Source organism: Berghia stephanieae, chromosome 7 (assembly GCF_034508935.2).
Source record: "Berghia stephanieae isolate SIO BIC M18660-M18661 chromosome 7, UCSD_Bste_1.3, whole genome shotgun sequence".
Lineage (NCBI taxonomy): Eukaryota > Metazoa > Mollusca > Gastropoda > Nudibranchia > Aeolidiidae > Berghia > Berghia stephanieae.
Window position 1 is genome coordinate 59,751,942 of NC_088366.1, and position 20,933 is coordinate 59,772,874.

General features: G+C 35.0%; 1 protein-coding gene and 1 long non-coding RNA gene across 3 annotated transcripts in view; one reads left to right on the forward strand and one right to left on the reverse strand.

Moving 5' to 3' along the window:
• Positions 1 to 260: 260 nt before the first annotated feature.
• On the forward strand, positions 261 to 18,920 carry LOC144977586 (solute carrier family 35 member C2-like). Of its 2 annotated transcripts, none has more exons than XM_078922965.1 (10): positions 261 to 488; positions 3,381 to 3,611; positions 4,311 to 4,461; positions 5,730 to 5,793; positions 6,115 to 6,187; positions 7,490 to 7,658; positions 9,278 to 9,361; positions 10,800 to 10,975; positions 12,453 to 12,576; positions 14,057 to 18,920. In XM_078922965.1, the coding sequence occupies exons 2-10, from the start codon at positions 3,420 to 3,422 to the stop codon at positions 14,194 to 14,196; spliced, it is 1,173 nt and encodes a 390-aa protein (XP_078779091.1). In that variant the 5' UTR covers positions 261 to 488; positions 3,381 to 3,419; the 3' UTR covers positions 14,197 to 18,920. The 2 variants fall into 2 exon arrangements, with proteins under 2 accessions (XP_078779091.1, XP_078779092.1); XM_078922966.1 differs by having other exon boundaries at positions 287 to 488; positions 4,316 to 4,461.
• The window catches only part of LOC144977587 (uncharacterized), a 50,283-nt gene continuing 46,184 nt past the window's right edge, over positions 16,835 to 20,933 (reverse strand). Inside the window, exon 4 of the long non-coding RNA XR_013646342.1 lies at positions 16,835 to 16,988. This is a non-coding gene — a long non-coding RNA (uncharacterized LOC144977587). The remainder of the gene's footprint in view (positions 16,989 to 20,933) is intronic.

Below are 20,933 nucleotides of genomic sequence, written 5' to 3' on the forward strand. Positions count from 1 at the left end.
AACCAAATAATAAAAGGCATAATTAAGGTAATAAATTCATATTTTAGAGCATATTTTCTTCATATTTTTTAATGACGTTTTGAGACATTTTATATAATTTTTGCTTCTTAAGACATAAAATATATATGTAGAGCTTGAAATCTATGACAACTTTTTTTTTTTAAATAGGAATTAAAAATATATAAGTAAAAGTGCAACCTGGATAAGACATAGACGTTATGAACTGTGAAAACTGAAATCAACCTATTCTATAAATTTCTGACCATTGTCTGTCATCTGTCACAAAACGAGTTTATTACTTATTAAATTACCTCCACCGATACGGTCACGTTGACGTCAACGTCAACAATCAACAAGGAGGTTTATCAAAAACGTTGAGATCGACGTGTAATGTTGACTTAAATTATTAAAGAGAAATTGTCAATGTTTGATTTGCCAAACGATGTAATTTGACATCAAGTCGTATTTTGGTGGATGATTTGGATTTGGTAAATCAACTTTCATTTTTAATTTTAACACTGCTGCAGTGCAGCTGCAGCTAGAGGCTGGATAGAATTCAACAGATTGTGATTTTGAATGAAGAATGCATGAAAAGACATTTTAATTTCTGAGTCTTAGTCTTGATTTGACTTGTATGTGTATGATTATCATTATAATTATGATAAAGATAACATGAGACAATTGTTCACTGCGACTTTGTAGGCCTACTTGTTGTACGTCCCCACTTGGAATTTGGCAATGTAGTTAATGTAGCATGGGCACCAGGACTGCAGAAAGACAAAGACCTCATACTCATAGAAAGTGTTCTAAGACGCGCACCTAGGGTTATTCCTGGATTCAAATATCTAGAATACACAGAAAGACTGAAAAAGATACTAATACCGAGCATGCAATATAGGAGAGATAGAGGAGACCTTATCGAAGTGTCACGCATAATCTACACTCTATAAATATAAACATGAGCCTTCTCAATGTTGATTCCACCAGCACCACCAGAGGACATAGATTCAAACTCTCCAAGGAAAGGTGTTCTCTAAACCTTAGGCAGAACTTCTTCTCAGTTCCGGTAGTCGACAAATGGAACCGCCTGCCTGCAACAGTTGTCGACGCCCCTTCATTGCAGGCATTCAAGTGCCATTTCGACGCTCATTGTGAAACAGAGAAATACTGTTTGTAGAGTTAAATTCAGACACCTCCTTCCACGATGTGGCATTCCCAGTTTTGAGAGACGTGAATTAAATACGTTCATGAAGGCACAAGAGCAGATAAAAGGCTGTAAAAAAAAGCCTACATAAATCTGGTATATCATATCATATCATATCATGATGAGTATGGAGATGAACCACTGCTGTGTCAAAATTTAAGACTTGGCTATAGTATCTCTAAGTACTATCTAGATGTTATATATGCTATACTACTATATACAGTAGAACATGAAAGTAACGTACTCGGAAATAGCGAGTAAAATCTAAATCCCCGTTTTTTTCCCTTATTTGAGTCAATAAAATTAGCATGAAAGTAACGAGTATGAAAAAGAGGTCAACTCGGAAATAACGAGCATTTCCTGCCCCAGCCTAGGACTGCGACGAAGTAAAGCAAAACAAGAGACAATGGCAATTTAAATATTTTTAGCCTAGCCTCTTTTCTTTTCTTATTTTTCGTTACGAGTAATATTACATAGTAGCCTAGTCTGTAGTAGTACATAATAGGCGCACAAATTTGGGTGGGGGTTGGGTTTGTGTGCGTGTGTGTGTATTGGGGGTGGGGGTCAATTATTCACCTAATGTGGTGCCACGCGACGCGCGAGGTAAGCACATTTCAACATGCCTCACTTCGCAGCATCGGTCAGCGAGTAGCATCGTTAACGAACGACACGATCAGCGAGAGAGGGGAATGTGGAACCATTATTTCAATGGGTCAGTGATTGAGTGATGCGCTTGCTTACCTCATCAAACATGCCGAGTGCATACAAACACTCGCGCGCACACGCACACGCACGCACACACACACACACACTTCTATGTTCTTGTTTTTTTCTAGTCATGATTTTACTTGAAAAAAAAAACCAAGCATTCTGCCACTTCTGTGAAGAAATTGAAATAGGGCGATGGCTTTTACTCGAATTACACACTGAGGGGAATAACCAGCAATATTATTATAACCTTTCCTGGCAACTCGGGAATAGCGAGAACTCGGAAATAGCGAGTAATCAGGAGTGGACCCGTCGAACTCGCTATTTCCGAGTTCTACTGTATGCTCTTTGTCAATTCTGAATGGCTTTATTACTGAAAAATGTCTTTTTCAGAATTGTAATTTATTACTATTATTACAGTCCAAAAATAAAACAATACTAAAACGTTTACTCTACTCTGAGAAATGAGTTGGTAATTTTATATCAACTGTCAACAGGTCCAAGACATCATACAGGTCACATGTATACTTTAGACAACCATATCCTACAGGGAGTTGACAGTAACCCATGTCTAGCAAAGCATATCAACGTTATAACATCAAAAGCCAGTCGAACATTGAGACTCTCAGGAAATGTCTGATGAATCTTAAGTCAACATCATTCACGCCTCTGGTACATTCAATACTAGGATATTAGAGCTCTCTCTTCCCACTCTAGTAATGACTAGGGTTAGAAACGATCTTTTTGGGATCGTGGATAGCTCATGCGGTAGAGTCACGCTCTCATGGCCAGGCAGAGGTGTCGTACCAGTCAGGTCGCGGGTTCAAACCCCCATCACTGCTGCGAAATATTTATTCTCCATTGTCTTCTGGCACTTTCCTACTACTTCATCTCTTGTTGTTGTCAACATAAGGGCCTGCTCCACTCACTTTTCTGAATTATAAATTCTATACACCCTTTTGTAGTTATTTGGGGTTTTTTTTTTTGTGTTTTTTTTTTTAACTTAGCTCTTTAAAAGCTGGGTTGGATTTTACATCATATGTCACTGTTTTCACCTAGAGAGCTTCATAGAAGCCGAAGTCGCATCACTGTTTTTTAAAAATTTCAGTTTATATAGATATAGCCTTGTTTGCTTGTGATGTGTAATTGTAATACATGTTATAATTAATTTATACAGCACTCAGAAACCACAAAGTGCTCTAACTCTATGATGCTTCACATACAAAGACAATAGGTTATTCAGATACTAATATTATTACTACTCCAATGCTTGCCTGAATAGAGGAATATTTTCAAAAGTTTCCAAAAATTACCAAGCTCAGGGGCGTCTTTGATTTCTTTATCTAATTTGATCCATACTTGGAGAGATTATGACTTTTAAAATATTCACTCCCACTGCCAGAGGGGTTTGTTTCATGGTGTATGCATTATCTCTTATGTTTTTGTTTTGTTTTTATCTTCTATCCAGGACTTGAGTTAGTCACAGTTCTCCAATTGCTCATAGACCATGGCCGGAAGACATAGAAAACCTCCACATTTGCAGGAATTGAAAGAGGCAGTTAAGAAACAAGAGAAGAGAGTTAAAAAATCAATATGCTCTCTTCGTTTCTTTGTCACAGCTGTGAAGACATTGATCCTCATAACCTTTTACTATTGCTTTTCCATTGGACTCACATTTTATAATCAGCGCATGTTCCATGTAAGTTATGGTGGTCATGTCTTATGGTATTTGAAAGTGAATACTAAGCTGCTAGAACTAAATACGCTGCACAAAACGTTTGGGCTCAAGACTCTTCCTCACCCAACAACAAAAACAATGAAAAAAAAATAGTATTATTTTATGTAGAACAAAGGTATATAAGAGAACAAATTTTTGCTTATAAGCAAAAATTTGTTCTAGCTTGTCAGGATAATCGAGAAGGAAAATGTGAAACAGTGTAATTCACACGATTTTTCAACAAGATGTACTAGGACTGATTGCTCCGTCCTTCTAAATTCTATATAAAGTCTTGTCATTTTAATTGTTTTAGCTGTTGGCTGAATAAGGGTTTTAGGCCTGAAACATATTCCAATGATGATATTGACTAAGACATTTTTCATGAGTATCTAGGAGTCAGGAGACTTTGAAATGATAACCTACTTTAATATTATATCTTTTTATTTTTTGTTTTGTGTTCTCACTTTTCTTTTTATTTTGCATTTGAATTTCCAAAAATAATAAAAAATGTTCTTTAATTAAGAGGACATAAATATAGATGCTAAGAATGATCTTCAATAATGTCAAAGATGCATTTTCAAAATTATGTTTTTAAAAAATGCCATTACTTATGCTTTTTTTTTTTTTTTTTTGTATTTGGTGCCATTTTCATTCATATTTGCTTAATTTTCATTCAATCAGCACAGTGGGATTGCTATGTCGGTCACGATGTTTCATTTGATGTTTAAATTTATTGTTGCGGGATTAGTCCGATGGTTTATGGAATGCAGAAGTCAAGAAAGCAGAGTTCTGTTAGATTGGTCTACCTATATAAAAAGAATTGCCGCCGCAGGCAAGTAGCATGTCTTTGTTTTAAGGTGCCAGACCAATGTTTTTTTTACTTATACCCTGTAAATATCGGATTGTGCAGCTATGCGGTCCAGTGGTATGACACTCACTTTTGGATTGGAAAGTCCTGGGTTCGAGCCTCGCTCAGCGCATAGTTGAGTCCTTGGAGAAGACTCTTTACTCACATTCTCTCACCGTACTCATGTGTAAAATGAGTGCCTGGCCGTTAACAGCGTTGTCTCTACCTTAGTAGAGGCGTCATGTCCCGTCATACAATTTAAATATTGCTGTTGGCCAGGGACCCCTTGTAAAGTGCTTTTAGCATGTTTAGTGGATGTTGCACTATATAAAAGCTCAATTTTAGTTTTTTTGGTTTTTTAAAAATATCAGATAAGGGTCTTGATGACTCAGTAGAGGACACATTTAACACTGTAAAGAGACAGCGGTCAACTTTGGTGAAGTTTTTTTTTTTTTTCTTTTGACTCTCCTGTTCACCCAGAAGTGATTGAGTCGCTTGGTTTATTGGACAGTTATTTGCAACAGAATAGCATCCTATCCAAAGGGTAGAAAGCAATTGCTGTTATAAGTTGAATGCTATAGAAATCAGGAAAAACTCCAACTTGATGCCTCTGAAGGACTTTCTTAGCACGCATTGATATTTAGAATTATTCATTTCCAATTTACAGGGGTTTTTGTTTGGTTTTTTTGGGGGTTTTTTTTTCCTCCAATTTAACCTTTACATCCAATACCACATTATGGCAACAGACAACATGGTTATAAATGGATGAAATTCAATTGTTTATATAGGTTGATGCATAATACCAAAAATTTAAATGTAATGGTATCTTTGGAGATGAAGATTTTCATTTTATAACGAATTATCCACTAGTATCAATTTTCTTTTTAAATGTGGATTTGATATTGTTGTAAGGCAGAGAGGGATGAATTATGGAATTAAAATTTTTGTTTCACTCCAGTTTGTTATGTTTTGTTTTCGTTTATTATTGTTTTTTTGGTGGAGATATATTGTTTTGTTTGTATTTTTTTTAAAATAGGTTTTACTATAACTCCATTTTCAACACAATCTGGGATGTCTTCGTTTTGAAGTCCATATATAATGTAATTGATGTTTTCTGCATTTCAATAAAAATTCTCCTCTGAAATTGGCTTTGTTTAAATTTGTTCCTACACAATATAATGAATTTTGATTTTCGTTATTTTTATTCATTTATTTCAACTCATCTTGTTCCTTTGTTTTGATTTTTTTTTCAGGGATCGTCAGTTCTCTGGATATCGGATTGTCCAACTGGAGTTTTGAATTGATCACTGTGTCGCTGTAAGTGTTCCTTTTATCTTGGAAAAATGTGTGTTATTGTCACTTTCTTAAACAATAATCCAGATATGATTTTCTTTTATTTTTTCTCATGCCATATTGAGAGAGCTTTTGCTAGCTCGATAAAAATTTCCATTTGATAAATATTGATAGATTTAGTTGGTTTGTCTAGTTCCAATTGCCCTTTTAATTTTATACACCATCTTTTGTCACGAGGGTGGGAGCGGGGTATTTTGAGCTATTTATATGATTAGTGTCTTCCTTTTTTTTCTTCTTTTTTTAAAAATATGTTTTATAAATTATTTTTTTATATTATATATATAGGTATACCATGTCCAAATCAACGGCTGTGATATTTATCTTACTGTTTTCCATCATGCTTGGTCTAGAACGATTCGTAAGTTACTTGCAGTTTTCTTTTTTGATTTATAGACAAATAGAGAGAGAGTGATTAGAATATATTACAAGTTTTTACATACTGCTGTCGTGAATTTTATGAATAGAGATGAATTAGAATCTGAAATAGAAAATGAACATCTGGAAAAGAATTGTTTGGTGCCAAATATAATTTTTATAATCTCATTTGAAAATATTTTTCAAAAATGTATTTGTAGGTTTTATTTCTGAATAGGCTGTACAAATATTGGATTGTTGAGAGCAGCTCTAACCTTATTTTTTGTTCTTGTAAAAAGATTCGTAGGATAGACTTTCTTTGTTTTAAAGACTAAAAATGTTCATCTTCCATTACATTGGAGAAAAAAAAATCCTTTAAAAAAAAAATTGACGTCATTGAAAATACCCAAGCCTTTTAAATTGCATTGAAATTATTGGGCAAACTCTTTCAGCTGTATAACGTGGTAAATTGTTACTTATTTTTATTTTTCCCTGTATACTGATGATTTAGATATTTCAATCGTTTTCAAGAAATAGGTCTTTACTTTCGTTATTATCTTTTATTTGATACTATTTTAGGGAATAAAAAAAGGCTGACACTTCAAACACCATTGACTAAGAGTGGCAATTTAATTTTGTTGCTCCGCACAGTATAATGATCCATTACAACATTCACATTTTTTACTCTATCCGTTCTATCAGCTGGCTGAGATTGTGAAATCATAGAGTAGTCCTTCAGATCAGTGAAACCTATGGAGCCCAAGCTTATTCCCCTTTTTATAACATTTAATGGACAAAAGCAATTGTTTGCTATGCTATCTATCGGTTAGGATGCTAGTCTTTCACAAAGTTATTTTTGCTAGATTTAACAGACCCAGCTACCGAAACACTGGTGGATAGACAGGGGTGGAGGGAAGGGGTCAGAAAAAATCTCCACTTTACTCAGGATCAATCTTAGTCCCTTTGTCTGTGAAGAGAGTCCTCTGCCAACTGAGCCATCGGGACTCTCTGTAGAATCTTAGGATGTTCAATAAATTGTTCAAAATTCAAGATGGCCACCATAGCTGTGACTTTTATCTTTTTTCCCCCCCCCCCCCCCCCCCCTCTCTTTCTCTCTCTCTCTCTCTCTCTCTCTCTCTCTCTCTCTCTCTCTCTCTCTCTCTCTCTCTCTCTCTCTCTCTCTCTCTCTCTCTCTCTCTCTCTCTCTCTCTCTCTGCCTGGGTTTTTTAAGAAAGCACGCTTTCAGCACACAATACCTCTTAAAATACCAAAGATGCTTATTATTTTTATTTATTTGTTTCCACAGAGATGGAGCTTACTGGTTATTGTTGCCTTAATCTTCCTTGGCCTTTTCCTGTTTACCTTCCAGTCAACCCAATTTAACTTGAATGGTTTTATTCTAGTCATGACAGCATCATTTTTATCGGGTTTTAGATGGTCTTTAGCACAGCTACTGATGCAGAAAGATGAGTTGGGTGAGAATGTTTTATTAATTGTTTTAAATATATTTTTTTTTCACTGGGGAGTTTTTAAATTTTATTCTGACTATTTCACCATCAAAATCGAAATACATATTTAACCTTTTGGTAACCAGAATAAATATTTTTGCTTTTGCATCCCATTAGATTTGGAGCCTCCCAATTTTATCAGAGACATTGATAAATGAAAACGTTTTAAATCAAATCAGAAATCATACCTTTTCAAATTTTTAATTAAGTTACATTACTTCTGTGTATGACATAATAAATGATTTTAGTTATGAGAATGTGTGTTTGTGTATACTCTATGTTGTCCAGTGTCTTTAGGTCTGAGTTGGGCACTGATGTGTCAATATCAATTATTAAGGTTATTTTGAAATTACATTGACATGCCGCCTGATAGTTTGAAATTGATCATAGCCACTTCAAATTTAGATTTGAAATAAAAGAAATTGGTGAGAAAAAAGTCTTAAAGGAATAATATATATTGCTTTGTTGTTTTTGTTTAATTTGAGCATACATATTTGTCCTTTTCCACTGACTGTCATGTTATTATTTAAGTCAACATTTGAGTTGAATGCAATCATTGTATAATTTTAATGCACTCCCATTTATCTGGGTTATCAAGCCTGGAAATGAAGATGTCATATGGGCAGGCAGGGCAGGAATTTCCTTTCCTAAATTTACTCCTAACTTTTACCTCTTCCTTCAAAAGTAAATATATAGATTTTTACTTTGTGAGGTTAGCAGATCTGTTTCAACCCTTTAATTTTAGAACTCCAAAAGGATTGTCACTGGGTGGGGTTCCTGACCTCCCATAGTGGGCAGGGAGGTACTTGTTGTGTCTTCTATCCCCCTATGTCTGTTTACCAACTTGCTTTCTGTCTGTCTCTTGGAATGAGATTACTTAGTTTTGTCCTGGCCCTGTCCGGATACCCTGGCTGGGAGGGAAACACTCAAATGTATAGTTAGTTTTGGGTGATGATATTTTTTTCCTTGTAAATCATCTCTCTGTCATGCACTGTATTATGTTTTGTTTATGTATTATATATTTGTAAACATTTGAGTGTGTTCCTCGTGGTAGGGACCTGTGCTTGTGTCTGGATGAGACTTTAGGTGATCTTAAACTAAGTACACTGATAGTGTGCTCTTGGAATCCACATCTGTTCCCTATTTTATTCAATTCTCCTTTGTCTGCCTTATTCTTGAATGCTTTAATTGTAATTCTAGAACTTTTTACTATCCCATTTTCTTCCTTTTTACTGGCACTGATATGACCTTAATGTGTTGCAAGCGCCGTAAACCCTTAAAAATAAAAATAAATAATGATTGTCAAAACAACTTAGCAATGAACACAATACAACGTACACACACCTTCCATTTAGACAGATTTGATTCGTATATGTACAAATTTTTTTAGAATCCGAAATTGGTCAAATTACACTTTATCAATTCTAGTGAAACTAAACTAGAAATCACCTTTTTTGGGTTCACACATTTAACCCAAAAAAAAAGTTATAATGTGGATTTTCCAAAAGAGCCTACATATTTTTTATTGTTATCTGTAATAGTGGCTGCACTTATTTATATGTGTAAAATGCTATCCCTATTTACAGGCCTTCAGAATCCCATAGACATGATGTATCACATACAGCCATGGATGATGCTAGCACTACTACCACTCTCTTCCAGCATGGAAGGTTAGTGTCACATGCCACTTTTATTTTTCTTCTTTTTTTTTTGTTTCATTACATTATGCAATGATCTTTTCAGCACAGTCGCCTATACATTAACTTGTCACTGTGTTCAAGCGTAAAATACTTGTAATGAAATTCCTTCTTTAAAAATACGATTAGTGATTTGCAATTTCCACTTCGGAAGAGAATTGTTATTATTACTCCATAATTGCAAAGAAAACGAAATACATACAGAAATGGACATTGTTGGTGTTTTAATTATTGTAGGAAATGTTTTAAGACTGTATATGAATGACCATGAATTGGATTCAATATGAAGGTTGCATTTGTGTGTTTTGATACTTTTAATCTTACCCTTGTTGTTTAATCTGAATAGAATATTTTATACTTTTTTATACCTTTATGTATGTAAAGATAAAATTTTTATCAATTTGATTTTAAATCATGTACTCTATTAGATGAATAGTGACCTTGTTCCTACAAATGAAGTTCGCCAAAGTTTGTTTTTTTTAATTAACACATGTATTTCTAGTCCTTTGCTTGGAATAGTTCAGACAATAAAAAACATGTGAAATAAAGTTGGAAGCATTGAAGTCAACTGTATTAGCATCAGTCTTGATTGAATAAATTTTCAGTCAGTTGACCATCCTCACATGATGTCATGAATTAGGCATGTTTGTATTGTTGATATTTTTTTTCAAAACTTTAAGATTTCAGGGGAGGGAAAGAGGAAAAGAATTGGCATTAAATATGTTAATTGAGAACGTCGAATTAAGAAATTAAATAGCTGGCACCGGTGTAAGATAAAGAACTGAAGAACTGTGTATGAAAGGTGCCAGACAAAGCAAGAAAGAAAAATATAAGAAAAAAGCCATCTCAAAAAAATCAGTCGACTGGGGATCGAGGTCAACTGATTTTTTGGGATGGTTTTTAAAAAATTTTCTTTCTTGCTTTGTGTGGTGCCTTTCATACACACTTGTTCGATTCTTTATTTTAATTGAGAATGATATGGATGTGAAAGGATTGGGGGGGGGGGGGAGGGGCATTGGCCTCCAATGACTAATGGGATTCTTTTCCAATAAATTGATGTGTACATAGCATCAGTGTACATAGCATCAGAGATGGGGGAGGGGGGGGGGGGGTGCATCAACGAATCTCTGAAATTTATGCATAGGGAAAAGAGGCATAAGGTTCAAATATTTCAAATATAAAGATCGCTATAGATTGTTAAGCGGGTTCAGTGCATTCGAGGAATGCAGAAGGCGGAAAATCCATATATGGAATAGTACGTTCTTTTGTCTATTTTTTAAAGTAATAAAGTTTGAATTTTATTCAGTGTGAAATGACTTGTTACACCTATTCTGATTTTGTTTAAATGCAATAATGAATACAAATATTTACCCAAATTGATAAAATATTCTTAAATTTTCTTTTTCCGTAGGATTGACAATTTCAAGTAGTACTGACTTCTTTCGATTTACTGAGTGGTCAGTCCTATTCAAGTCATTATGCGCTGTTGCTTTTGGTGCTTTCTTAGGATTTATGCTTGAATTCAGCGAGTTTCTATTAGTATCCAAAACATCTGGGCTCACATTGTCAGTTGCTGGTATATTTAAGGTGAGAGTACATTGTCAGTTGCTGGTATATTGAAAGTGAGCGTACATTGATTGTCAGTTGCTGGTATGGTGAGTTTACATTGTCAGTTGCTGGTATATTGAAAGTGAGCTTACATTGTCAGTTGCTGGTATATTGAAAGTGAGCTTACATTGTCAGTTGCTGATATATTGAAAGTGAGCTTACATTGTCAGTTGCTGATATATTGAAAGTGAGCTTACATTGTCAGTTGCTGGTATATTGAAAGTGAGCTTACATTGTCAGTTGCTGATATCTTGAAAGTGAGCTTACATTGTCAGTTGCTGATATATTGGAAGTGAGCTTACATTGTCAGTTGCTGATATATTGGAAGTGAGCTTACATTGTCAGTTGCTGGTATATTGAAAGTAAGCTTACATTGTCAGTTGCCGGTATATTGAAAGTGAGCTTACATTGTCAGTTGCTGATATATTGAAAGTGAGCTTACATTGTCAGTTGCTGATATATTGAAAGTGAGCTTACATTGTCAGTTGCTGATATATTGAAAGTGAGCTTACATTGTCAGTTGCTGGTATATTGAAAGTGAGCTTACATTATCAGTTGCTGGTATATTAAAAGTGAGCTTACATTGTCAGTTGCTGATATATTGAAAGTGAGCTTACATTGTCAGTTGCTGATATATTGAAAGTGAGCTTTTCTGGCATCAACTTTCATTTTCAATAAGTTTTAATGTCTGAGAGATGCTCAACTGGACCTTCAATATCGTAATGCTACGAATTTTTTTTAGTGGTAGGCAGGTCTCTTTTAAGTGCAGATACCAGTGTACATGGAGAGAAAGATAAAAAATTTTTTTTTTTAATTTGAGCTTTATATAGCGCAATATCCACTAGATGTGCTCAAAGCGTGCTTTACAAGGGTCCCTGGTCAGCAGCAACATTTAACATGTAGGACGGGACATGACGATATTACAATTTTTCGGACAAAGACAACGCTGTTAACGGCCAGGTACTCATTTTACACATGAGTATGGTGAGAGAATGTGAGTGAAGAGCCTTTTCCAAGGACTCAACTATGCGCCGAGTGCAGGCTCGAACCCAGGACCTTCCCATCTGAAAGCGAGTGTCATACGACTAGACCACATAGCCATAAAAGATAAAAGGAGTAAATGTTACTCATAGGTAAGGGAGCAACATCAATGAGTCACATTTACGCCCTTTATCTTCCTCTCCATTTTATTGACTTATTAAGGCACCTCTAGTTTTCAGTATGTACATATATAGGCAGCAGTCAGATTTTTGGTGTGGTCTCTACAAAGTTGACTAAGAATCCATTGATTAGAGAGCTGTCATGCATTGTTAGTGGTTGATGCGGTAGGTTGTTATACTAGATTATAACCCTAGTCGTTTTTTGTTGTTGTTGTTTTGTTTTTGTTTTTAGAAGATCCAAGCACATAAGAATTGAATTCCAAAACCTGATTTAATTTTTTTTATTTCATCAACAGGAGTTGTGTATATTTCTACTGGCTGTGCTCATCAACAATGATCCTATCAGTCCTCTTAATGCTATTGGATTATTCATCTGCGTCATTGGTATAGCAGTACACGTCATTTCAAAGGCAGTTGCAAGTATGGCTTCCCCAACCCCCCTCCCTTCCCGCCCTCCTCTATTTTATTCACTCTCCTCTGTAAGTCAGAGCAAAAGTAAAACAAGAAGTAAAATCTGCAGGAACAAATAAGGGGAGGGGGGGAAAAGCAGCATGAGATGTGATAAAGACTTCTCATGTCTACATTTTTCTGGTTTTCTTGGGGGGGGGGGGGGGGAAATGATGTTGAAAATTTTCTTTATAATATAGTGCTAATCATAATCACAGAGTTTAGTTTTTGTTTCGTTTTGTTTCTTTGCCAATATCATAATACTGCACAAGAACACAGGTGTACATCTAGTTTTGATTTTTCTTAAATATCCATGTGATACTGCTGATGAGTTTTGAATACCAAAATTTATTATTCAAGTGTACCAAAATTTCCAATTAATAGATCCACATCTTACTATAATAAAACAAAACAAAACAAAAAATATAACCCAACAAGGTAATAACCACAATAATATCAAATTTGGACTGATTTTTAGAAAAACAACTGATTTATCAAATGAAAATAATCAAGTGAAAGAGCTGTTATTGTTTTCCCAGCTATTCTTAGAGCATGAATATCCATAATTGCCGCCCATTGGACATGGCATTGCCTGATATCGGTTAACCTCCACTGACCTCAGACAGGTGACTAACAGGGAAAAGTTCCATCCACTGATAAACTTCTTTTGCTGTGGTACCATATATGAACTAGCGCTGATTCCATGCAGCGTTGTAAACATGTGTTTTGATTGGTCGGTATCAAAGCAATCTCATTGGGAGGAGAGAAAAAAGTTTTTTTTATTGGTTAAGAGTATGATATGACGATGTCGCTAATCAGGGGTTTTCCTAAAATGTATGTCACTATTTTGAGGTTTATATTACATATAAAACAATCGGGACCAGGGGTCAATGTCATTATCAAGAGGTTGTACTTTATTCAATCAAGATTGATATAAGTTTATCTTATCTGGATTAGCTCATGGATGGAGTTTATCTTAAACATTTTAGATTTCTAATGATTTAGAGCAGAAAAATCGGGACCAGTCTCAGCATCTCAGTTTGTGTTAAGCGAGTTTATCTTAACGTAGTTTATCTTAAGCTAACTGTATTATTATTATTATTATTATTATTATTATTATTATTATTATTATTATTATTATTATTATTATTATTATTATCATTATCGTCATCATCATTATTAATATTATTTTTATTGTTGTTGCTTTAATTATTTTGTTCTTATTATTATTATTATCATCATAATCATCATCATTTGTGTACATGAACTTTTGTATACTATTCTACTTCTCTCTCTCACTCTTTCTCTCTCTCTCTCTCTCTCTCTCTCTCTCTCTCTCTCTCTCTCTCTCTCTCTCTCTCTCTCTCTCTCTCTCTCTCTCTCTATCTATCTATCTATCTATCTATCTATCTCTCTCATCTCATCTTTTGTTTTTGTTTGTTTTTATCCTCAGGAAATGAAGATAGATATCGTCCAAAGGTTATAACAGAATCACCAGAACACCTTGAGATGCTCAAGAGAAATGGAGACATAAACGACGATGACTCGGAGGAAAGCGAAGTGGATCTTTTTTCTGTGGATAGAGATAGATAGCACTCAATTTAATTTTATAGTTCTTTTATTATTTTTGTAATGAAATGAATAGGATGGGTTCTTTTGATGGGTTCACTTGGTACCGTGTTGAGCTGAGAGGTTACTCTTGCTGTTTCTTCTTTCCTCCTATATTTGTTTTCTTTTCCGTGTTGCTTTCTGCCTTGGTTTTGGAATGGAATTACTCTTTTTTGTCCTAGCTCTGACAGGAGTCCTTAGCTGGGAGGGAAACAGTCTCTTATGCATATAGGGATTTTTGTCACTTTGAATACAGTGTAAAGCGGATATATTGACTTCTTTTTTTTTTCGCTATCCCAAATTCTTCCTTTTTGCTAACCCTGGAATGACCGAAAAGTGCCACACTTTCTGAAAGAAATGCAGAAATTTAAACTTGTTAAACTATACCAAAGTGATCACTTAATTGTATCTTTTTTGTGTGTGTTGTGATTCATTAGTGGTGGACCCAATTATCAGGGAAAATTACAAATTTTTTGCAGTATATTTGTATATATCGTAAATGTGACTGTAACTTTTATGGCAGAGCTTTCACTCTTCTGTCTGGGTGGGGTCTTTGACCTCCCAATATGGGCAGGTTACTTGCTGTGTCTTCTATCCCCCGTTATCTGTTTTCCGGGTTGCTTTCTGTTTTTGCCTTGGAGTGAATTTTGCCCCTGACCGCGGTCCTTGGCTGGGAGAGAAACAATTAAATATGTATACGTGGTTATAGATTTATTTATTTTCCTTGTAAATCATCTCTCTGTTTTATATTTTCTTATATTTTTTGTTTTTCATTTCATTTGAATATATTCCTCTTAGAGGGGACCTGTGCTTGTGTCTGGATAAGATTTTTAGATGATATCAAACTAAGCACATTGATGATGTGATCTTGGAATTTACATCCATTCCCTATTTGAACCATTCCCCTTTGTCTTACTTTTTCTCTGGTGCTTTAATTTTAATCCTATATTTTTTTTGCTACTTCATTTTCTTTCCTTTTATTGGCGCTGATATGATCTAATTGTGTCGAAAGTGCCATAAAAACCCTCAAAAACTAACAAAAATAAAACCTTACTCTTCTGCTGGTATCTAGACCAAATTTATTTGAAGGCTAGTGCGAAGTGAAATTCTTCTATATTAATTTGTTTAACTCACTCAATCCTAGAGTTTTTTCCTACATTTCAAAATTGGAAAAAAATGTATTAAAAATGAGCATGTACATAGATAGTTTTATTCAAATACCATTAAGATGTAAAAACTGAAAACATTAGCTTTGATACCACGACTATAATTTGTCTCATAAAAATGTAGTAAATAGGCATGGGGTAAAAGTCACCCGGGTAAACTACGGGTATAGTCGGTGTTAGGGTTGAGTGAGTTAAAAATAGTATAGTTTTTTTTCTTTTAGATGTGCATAGTATATTGCTATCATATTTTTCAGAGCTTCCCATTGGTACTATCTAATCATGAATAGTTCTTTCTTTCAATGTAAAAAAAAAAGTGCATAGTACAATTGAGGTTACCAAAGACATGTCTTGGATCACTTTTCTTTTACATATCTCATTGAAATTGGGACCATAATATTATAATGATAACATGGGTGCCAGTTTTCCGGTTCATGCCGGAATTCAAGTTTCACGATATCTCGAAGTCAAATACCTCCGGTTTCAGTGTTTTTAGTAAAATAACCTAATAGCATAATAGCAATATGTTTGCTGTGAAATCATTTAAATAAAAATGGTGATGAAATAAGAGTAATGTTTAGGTCGCATTTTCGGTTTCAGTAGGAACATTTTCCGGTTTGGCAAAGTGTCGAGATTTTAGTTTCAGGTTTCAAGACTTCTTCCTGCTGGCACCCATGAATGATAACCGTAAGTATGGTATAGATTATCACATTTCTATCAACTTACACCTTTATTTATTTTTTTTTAAAAACTAACAATAATAAAAACATAGGCTCAATGTGTGTTTGATTTGATTTTTAAAAATTTTTTGTTTCTTTTGTTTTATACATGAGCGAATGGTATTATTGAATGCATACTACTACTACTACTACTATCACACTGTTATATCCAATTACCTGTCATCTGCATTTTTTACCGAATTGGGACCTAAAATTTGCCAAAATTTGCCTAGAAATTTGCCAAAAAATTTGCCGCACTTTGGGTCCTTATTTGAAGATTTTTTGACGAAACGATCCATGACTGAAGTTGGAAGTGTAAGTGACTCGATTTATTTGACTTGAGAAATGAAATGACTGTGAATAGCATTGTTACAAAGATTTTATTAAAGGATCATTATCCGTAGAGTGTAGCTTCCCTAGGTTTGGGCCCAGGCAAAGCTGCAACATTTCTCAAGTTTCGCATTTTTTTTTCGTTATTTTGTTTTCGCTTCTTTTTTTCCCCAAAATTTGCCACGCGATTTGCCAATTTAGGGAAATTTGCCAAAATTTGCGGATCGCCATGATATTTGCGGCCGCAAAAAATGCAGATGACAGAATTACTAAAAGTACGAGGTTAAAGAATCTCTCAGATGTTCTTTCAGTTATTTTTTGTTTGCCCATTTTTTTCCAATTCAACCAAAGCAAAGTATGATTGACTTATGATATCAAATTGAGACAAATCCCTTGCAGACGATTGCTTACCAAATGCAACTGTGCGGGGTTCCCGACCTCCCATAGTGGGCAGAGAGGTACCTGCTGTGTCTTCTATCTCTCTGTGTCTGTTTTCCAATTGTTTCCTGTCTTTGTCTTGGGATGAGTTTACTTGGTTTGTCCTGACCATGGCTGGAGTCCTTGGCTGGGAGGGAAACAGTCGAATGTATAGTTATTGTTTTGGGAGATGATATTTTTTTCCTTGTAAATCATCTCTCAGATGATTTCTGGTGTCTGGTGACTTTTAGGTGATCTCTATTTAAGTACAGTGGAAACCTGATATAAAAGGGATGGTGGGACCAGGGCAAAAGTCCTGTTATAACCGACATCAGAAATACAAGGGAAATAAGCACATAATTGACTTTTTTCAACTGATCTAATACATCGATTACCTCCCTTGCCAAAAAACCTGCATGCGACAGGGATTGTGCGCAATGTAAATAATAATACATGTATAGATCTAGATGTAGCTTTTTTTTTCTTCTTTTTTTTTTACCTTTTTTTATTTATTTCAAACTTTATTATTCATAAATGAAATAAAAGACAAGTGGGAAATAGTTGGCTTCAGGCATGTGCCCCCCACCCAAAGGTACTATCCCTCCTTAGTCAAACAAAAATTGTTAAAAATGAACGTAATATTATATTTTTATTATTTAAAAGGGGAAATGGAATGCCAAATTGGGACCCAAAATTTGCCCAAAAAAACCCCCAAAATTTGCCGAGGAGAACTAAGCGTTTCAGTAAAAATTAACACGCGATACAGAAAAAAATATATATAAAAGACAATTTATTACATTTAAGGAGGCTACATTATGAATAGCGTTGTTACAAAGATTTTAAAGGATCATTATCCGTAGAGAGTAGCTTCCCTTGGTTTGGGCCCAGGCAAAGCTGCAACATTTCTCAAGTTTCGCACTTTTTTTTCTCGTTATTTTGTTTTCGCTTCTTTTTTTTTCCCAAAATTTGCCACGTGATTTGCCAATTTTCCCAAAATTTGCCACGATTTGCCAATTTTGGGAGATTTGCGGATCACCCTGATATTTGCTGCCGCATAAAATGCAGATGACAGGCTGTAGAAGATACGCTTGGACATTACTGAGGGCTACTACTACTACTACTACTATTATTGCTACTACTACTACTACTACTACTACTTTTACTACTGCTACTACTACTATTACTACAACTTCTACTATCACTACTTCGATTACTACCATTACTATGACGATGACTACAACGATGAGAGAGAGAGAGTTATCTATGTTTCTCACCGTGTGACAAGGCCTAAAATTTAGCAGTTTTCCTTCTTGATTGTTCCTGTGTGAAAAGGCATTGTCCCTGTTATAGCCGATTTGGTTCAAGTGAGGCCATGCTATAACCGATAATTTTTAATAGAGACAAAGAGAGGTAAAAAACGGGGATTTGAAAAATCCCTGTTATTGTTATACCCGATCCCTGTCATAACCGGGCCTGTTATAAATGGTTTCCACTGTACACTATAGTGTGCTCTTGGAATTTGTTTCCTATTTGGACAATTCCCCTTTGTCTTACTTTTTCTTCATGTCCTTTTAATTGTGCATCAAGAATGTCGTTACCATCCAATTTTCTTCCTTTTTACTGGCACTGATATGACCAATATGTGATGCAAGCGCCGTAGAACTAGAACCCTTAAAAACAAACAAACCGACCAAATGCAAGACTGGGTTGCTTTTACTGACTTGTCTACTACTACACATGTAATATTTATAGAATTATGAATTTTTCGCTCAGATTGTAAATCCACACAAGTATATTTCAATTTTAATCAACTAGACTGGTATGAAAGAAACATGATATTTGTGCACATATTATTATATCAAGGATTTTGGGGCCATATTTAACTTCAATGGGCCAATTGACAAGATGAAACCTGCGAATCTTTAAAGTTTCAAGGAGGCAAGTGTGTTTTTATTTGTTTATTTCCGAAAATTTCACCCACTTCTGTTACAATTTACCATAACATTACTACTGTTGATATGTTATTATTATTGTTGATTGCAAAATAAAGATTTATTTTGTCCAGAGTGGCAAATTTCCATTTGCGTCCAACGATTTTGTTATGTTATATGAGATCCACCACTTCAATCTGCTATTTTGTCGGGATGGAGCAATTGTTGAAAAGTGGATTTAAATTTTAAATTATCAGAAATAGCTTTTTGCATTGTATGAAGCTATGTATTCATTATTCTTAGCTATAATAATATTGACTTTTATTTATTCCCATCTCTCCTCGTGGAGAATTTGGCCATGACCTTATATTTTCAGGGCTACCCAGTTTGTCACAGACTCCAGATTAGCCCAAGTAGACCTTTGATGATTTCTTTGCCTTCCTTTCTTGGAATACTATATATCTGATGTACAAAATCTGGTGTACAATTAATCAAATTTTACTTTCTGGGTGGAGTTCCTGACCTCCCATAGTGGGCAGGGAGGCACTTACTGTGTCCTCTATCCCCCCCCCCCCCCCCCTATCTGTTTTCCAACATACTTTCTGTCTTTGTCTTGGGATAGATTACTGGTTTTGTCCTGGCCCCGGCCGGATGACCTAGCTGGGAGGGAAACAAATGTATAGTTTTTGGAGATGATATATTTTGTCTTTATCCTTTGACCTTCCATGGTAGGCAGGAGGTCACTTGCTGTGTCTTCTAACCCCTTATATCTGTTTTAATGATAATAATAATAATAGTAATGGTTTTTATATAGGGCCTTACCTCGTATCTCAACTAGCTCAAAGCACTTAACAGCAACGTGACAACTTTCACTCAAACATACAATCAGTCAAACATGCAATATGAAACAAAGCAATAGAATTCTATAATATTACATGATTAAAAAGAAGTGATTTAAGATTTTTTTCAAAAAATTCTGCATCATTACTGTCTGTGATATATCTTGGAACGGAATTCCAGATAAGGGGTCCTGAATATTCAATTGCATGCTCGCCAATTTTGCGAGTCCTTTTTGGCTTCACATGTATGTGATTATCAGAATTTGATCTCAGATTTCTGGATAGGACATAGATTTAAGCATGTCATTAATGTATCCAGGACAACCAGAGTGCAGTGATTTAAGAACGATAGTACAGATCTTATATTCTATACGTTTCTCAATGGGTACAATGGGTAGCTAGTCGATTTCTCTAAGCAAACCCGATGCAGATTGATTTCTCCTCTTTCTATAAATAAGCCTGGCAGCATCATTCTGGACTACCTGAAGGGATTTTATCTTGTCTTTATTTATAGAAGAGAGGAGAGAATTGCAATAATCTCGCTTTGTAGGATTAGAAAATTAAATAACAAGCTCGAGATGTCTCTTGTAATGAGATTTCTAACACTACGTATAATTCTAATTGGAATGTACATTAACCTAACGATATGATTTACTTTGCTGGTAAAAGACAAATCTGAATCAATAAATACACCCAAATTTCGAACAACCTTAGCAGTTTTAATTACACTATTTCCCAAAACAATTGATTCACTCTCTGCATTTTTGAAAAATGGCTGGCCTAGTGATAAATATTATTTCAGTTTTACTATCGTTAAGTTTAGTCTGTTCAGTTCCATCCAAGTTTTCAATTTAACAAAGGAAGATTGGAAACGTTTAATTAAAAGATATAAATGGTTGTAGGTTTCTGACGTAAAGATTTGAATATCGTCTACATAAAATTGGTAATTTAGATTAAAATCAGAAGGTATTGTTCAAGGGGTTTCATGTACATTGTAAAAAGAACTAGACCCAATACTAATCCCTGTGGCACATCAAATTTCAGAGGATGATCAGATGATTTGACATTTTTAACCACAATAATCTGTCGACCTGGGTGAGGTTCATGACCCCCCCCATAATGAGTTTCTATCTCCCCATATCTGTATTCCAACATGTTTTCTGTCTTTGTCTTGGGATGAGACTAATTGGTTTTGTCGTGGCCCTGACCATATACCCTGGGTGGGGGTCCTGACCTCCCATAGCGGGCAGGGAGGAACATACTGTGTTTTCTATCCTCTTATATCTGTTTTCCAACATGCTTTCTGTCTTTGTCTTGACTTGG

Excerpts from the sequence above, each read along its gene's own strand:
- LOC144977586 (XM_078922965.1), top strand. The coding sequence starts at position 3,420 with ATGGCCGGAAGACATAGAAAACCTCCACATTTGCAGGAATTGAAAGAG. Across the intron at positions 6,188-7,489 it reads TGCTTGGTCTAGAACGATTC|AGATGGAGCTTACTGGTTAT; the intron begins GTAAGTTACTTG and ends TTGTTTCCACAG. Across the intron at positions 9,362-10,799 it reads ACTCTCTTCCAGCATGGAAG|GATTGACAATTTCAAGTAGT; the intron begins GTTAGTGTCACA and ends CTTTTTCCGTAG.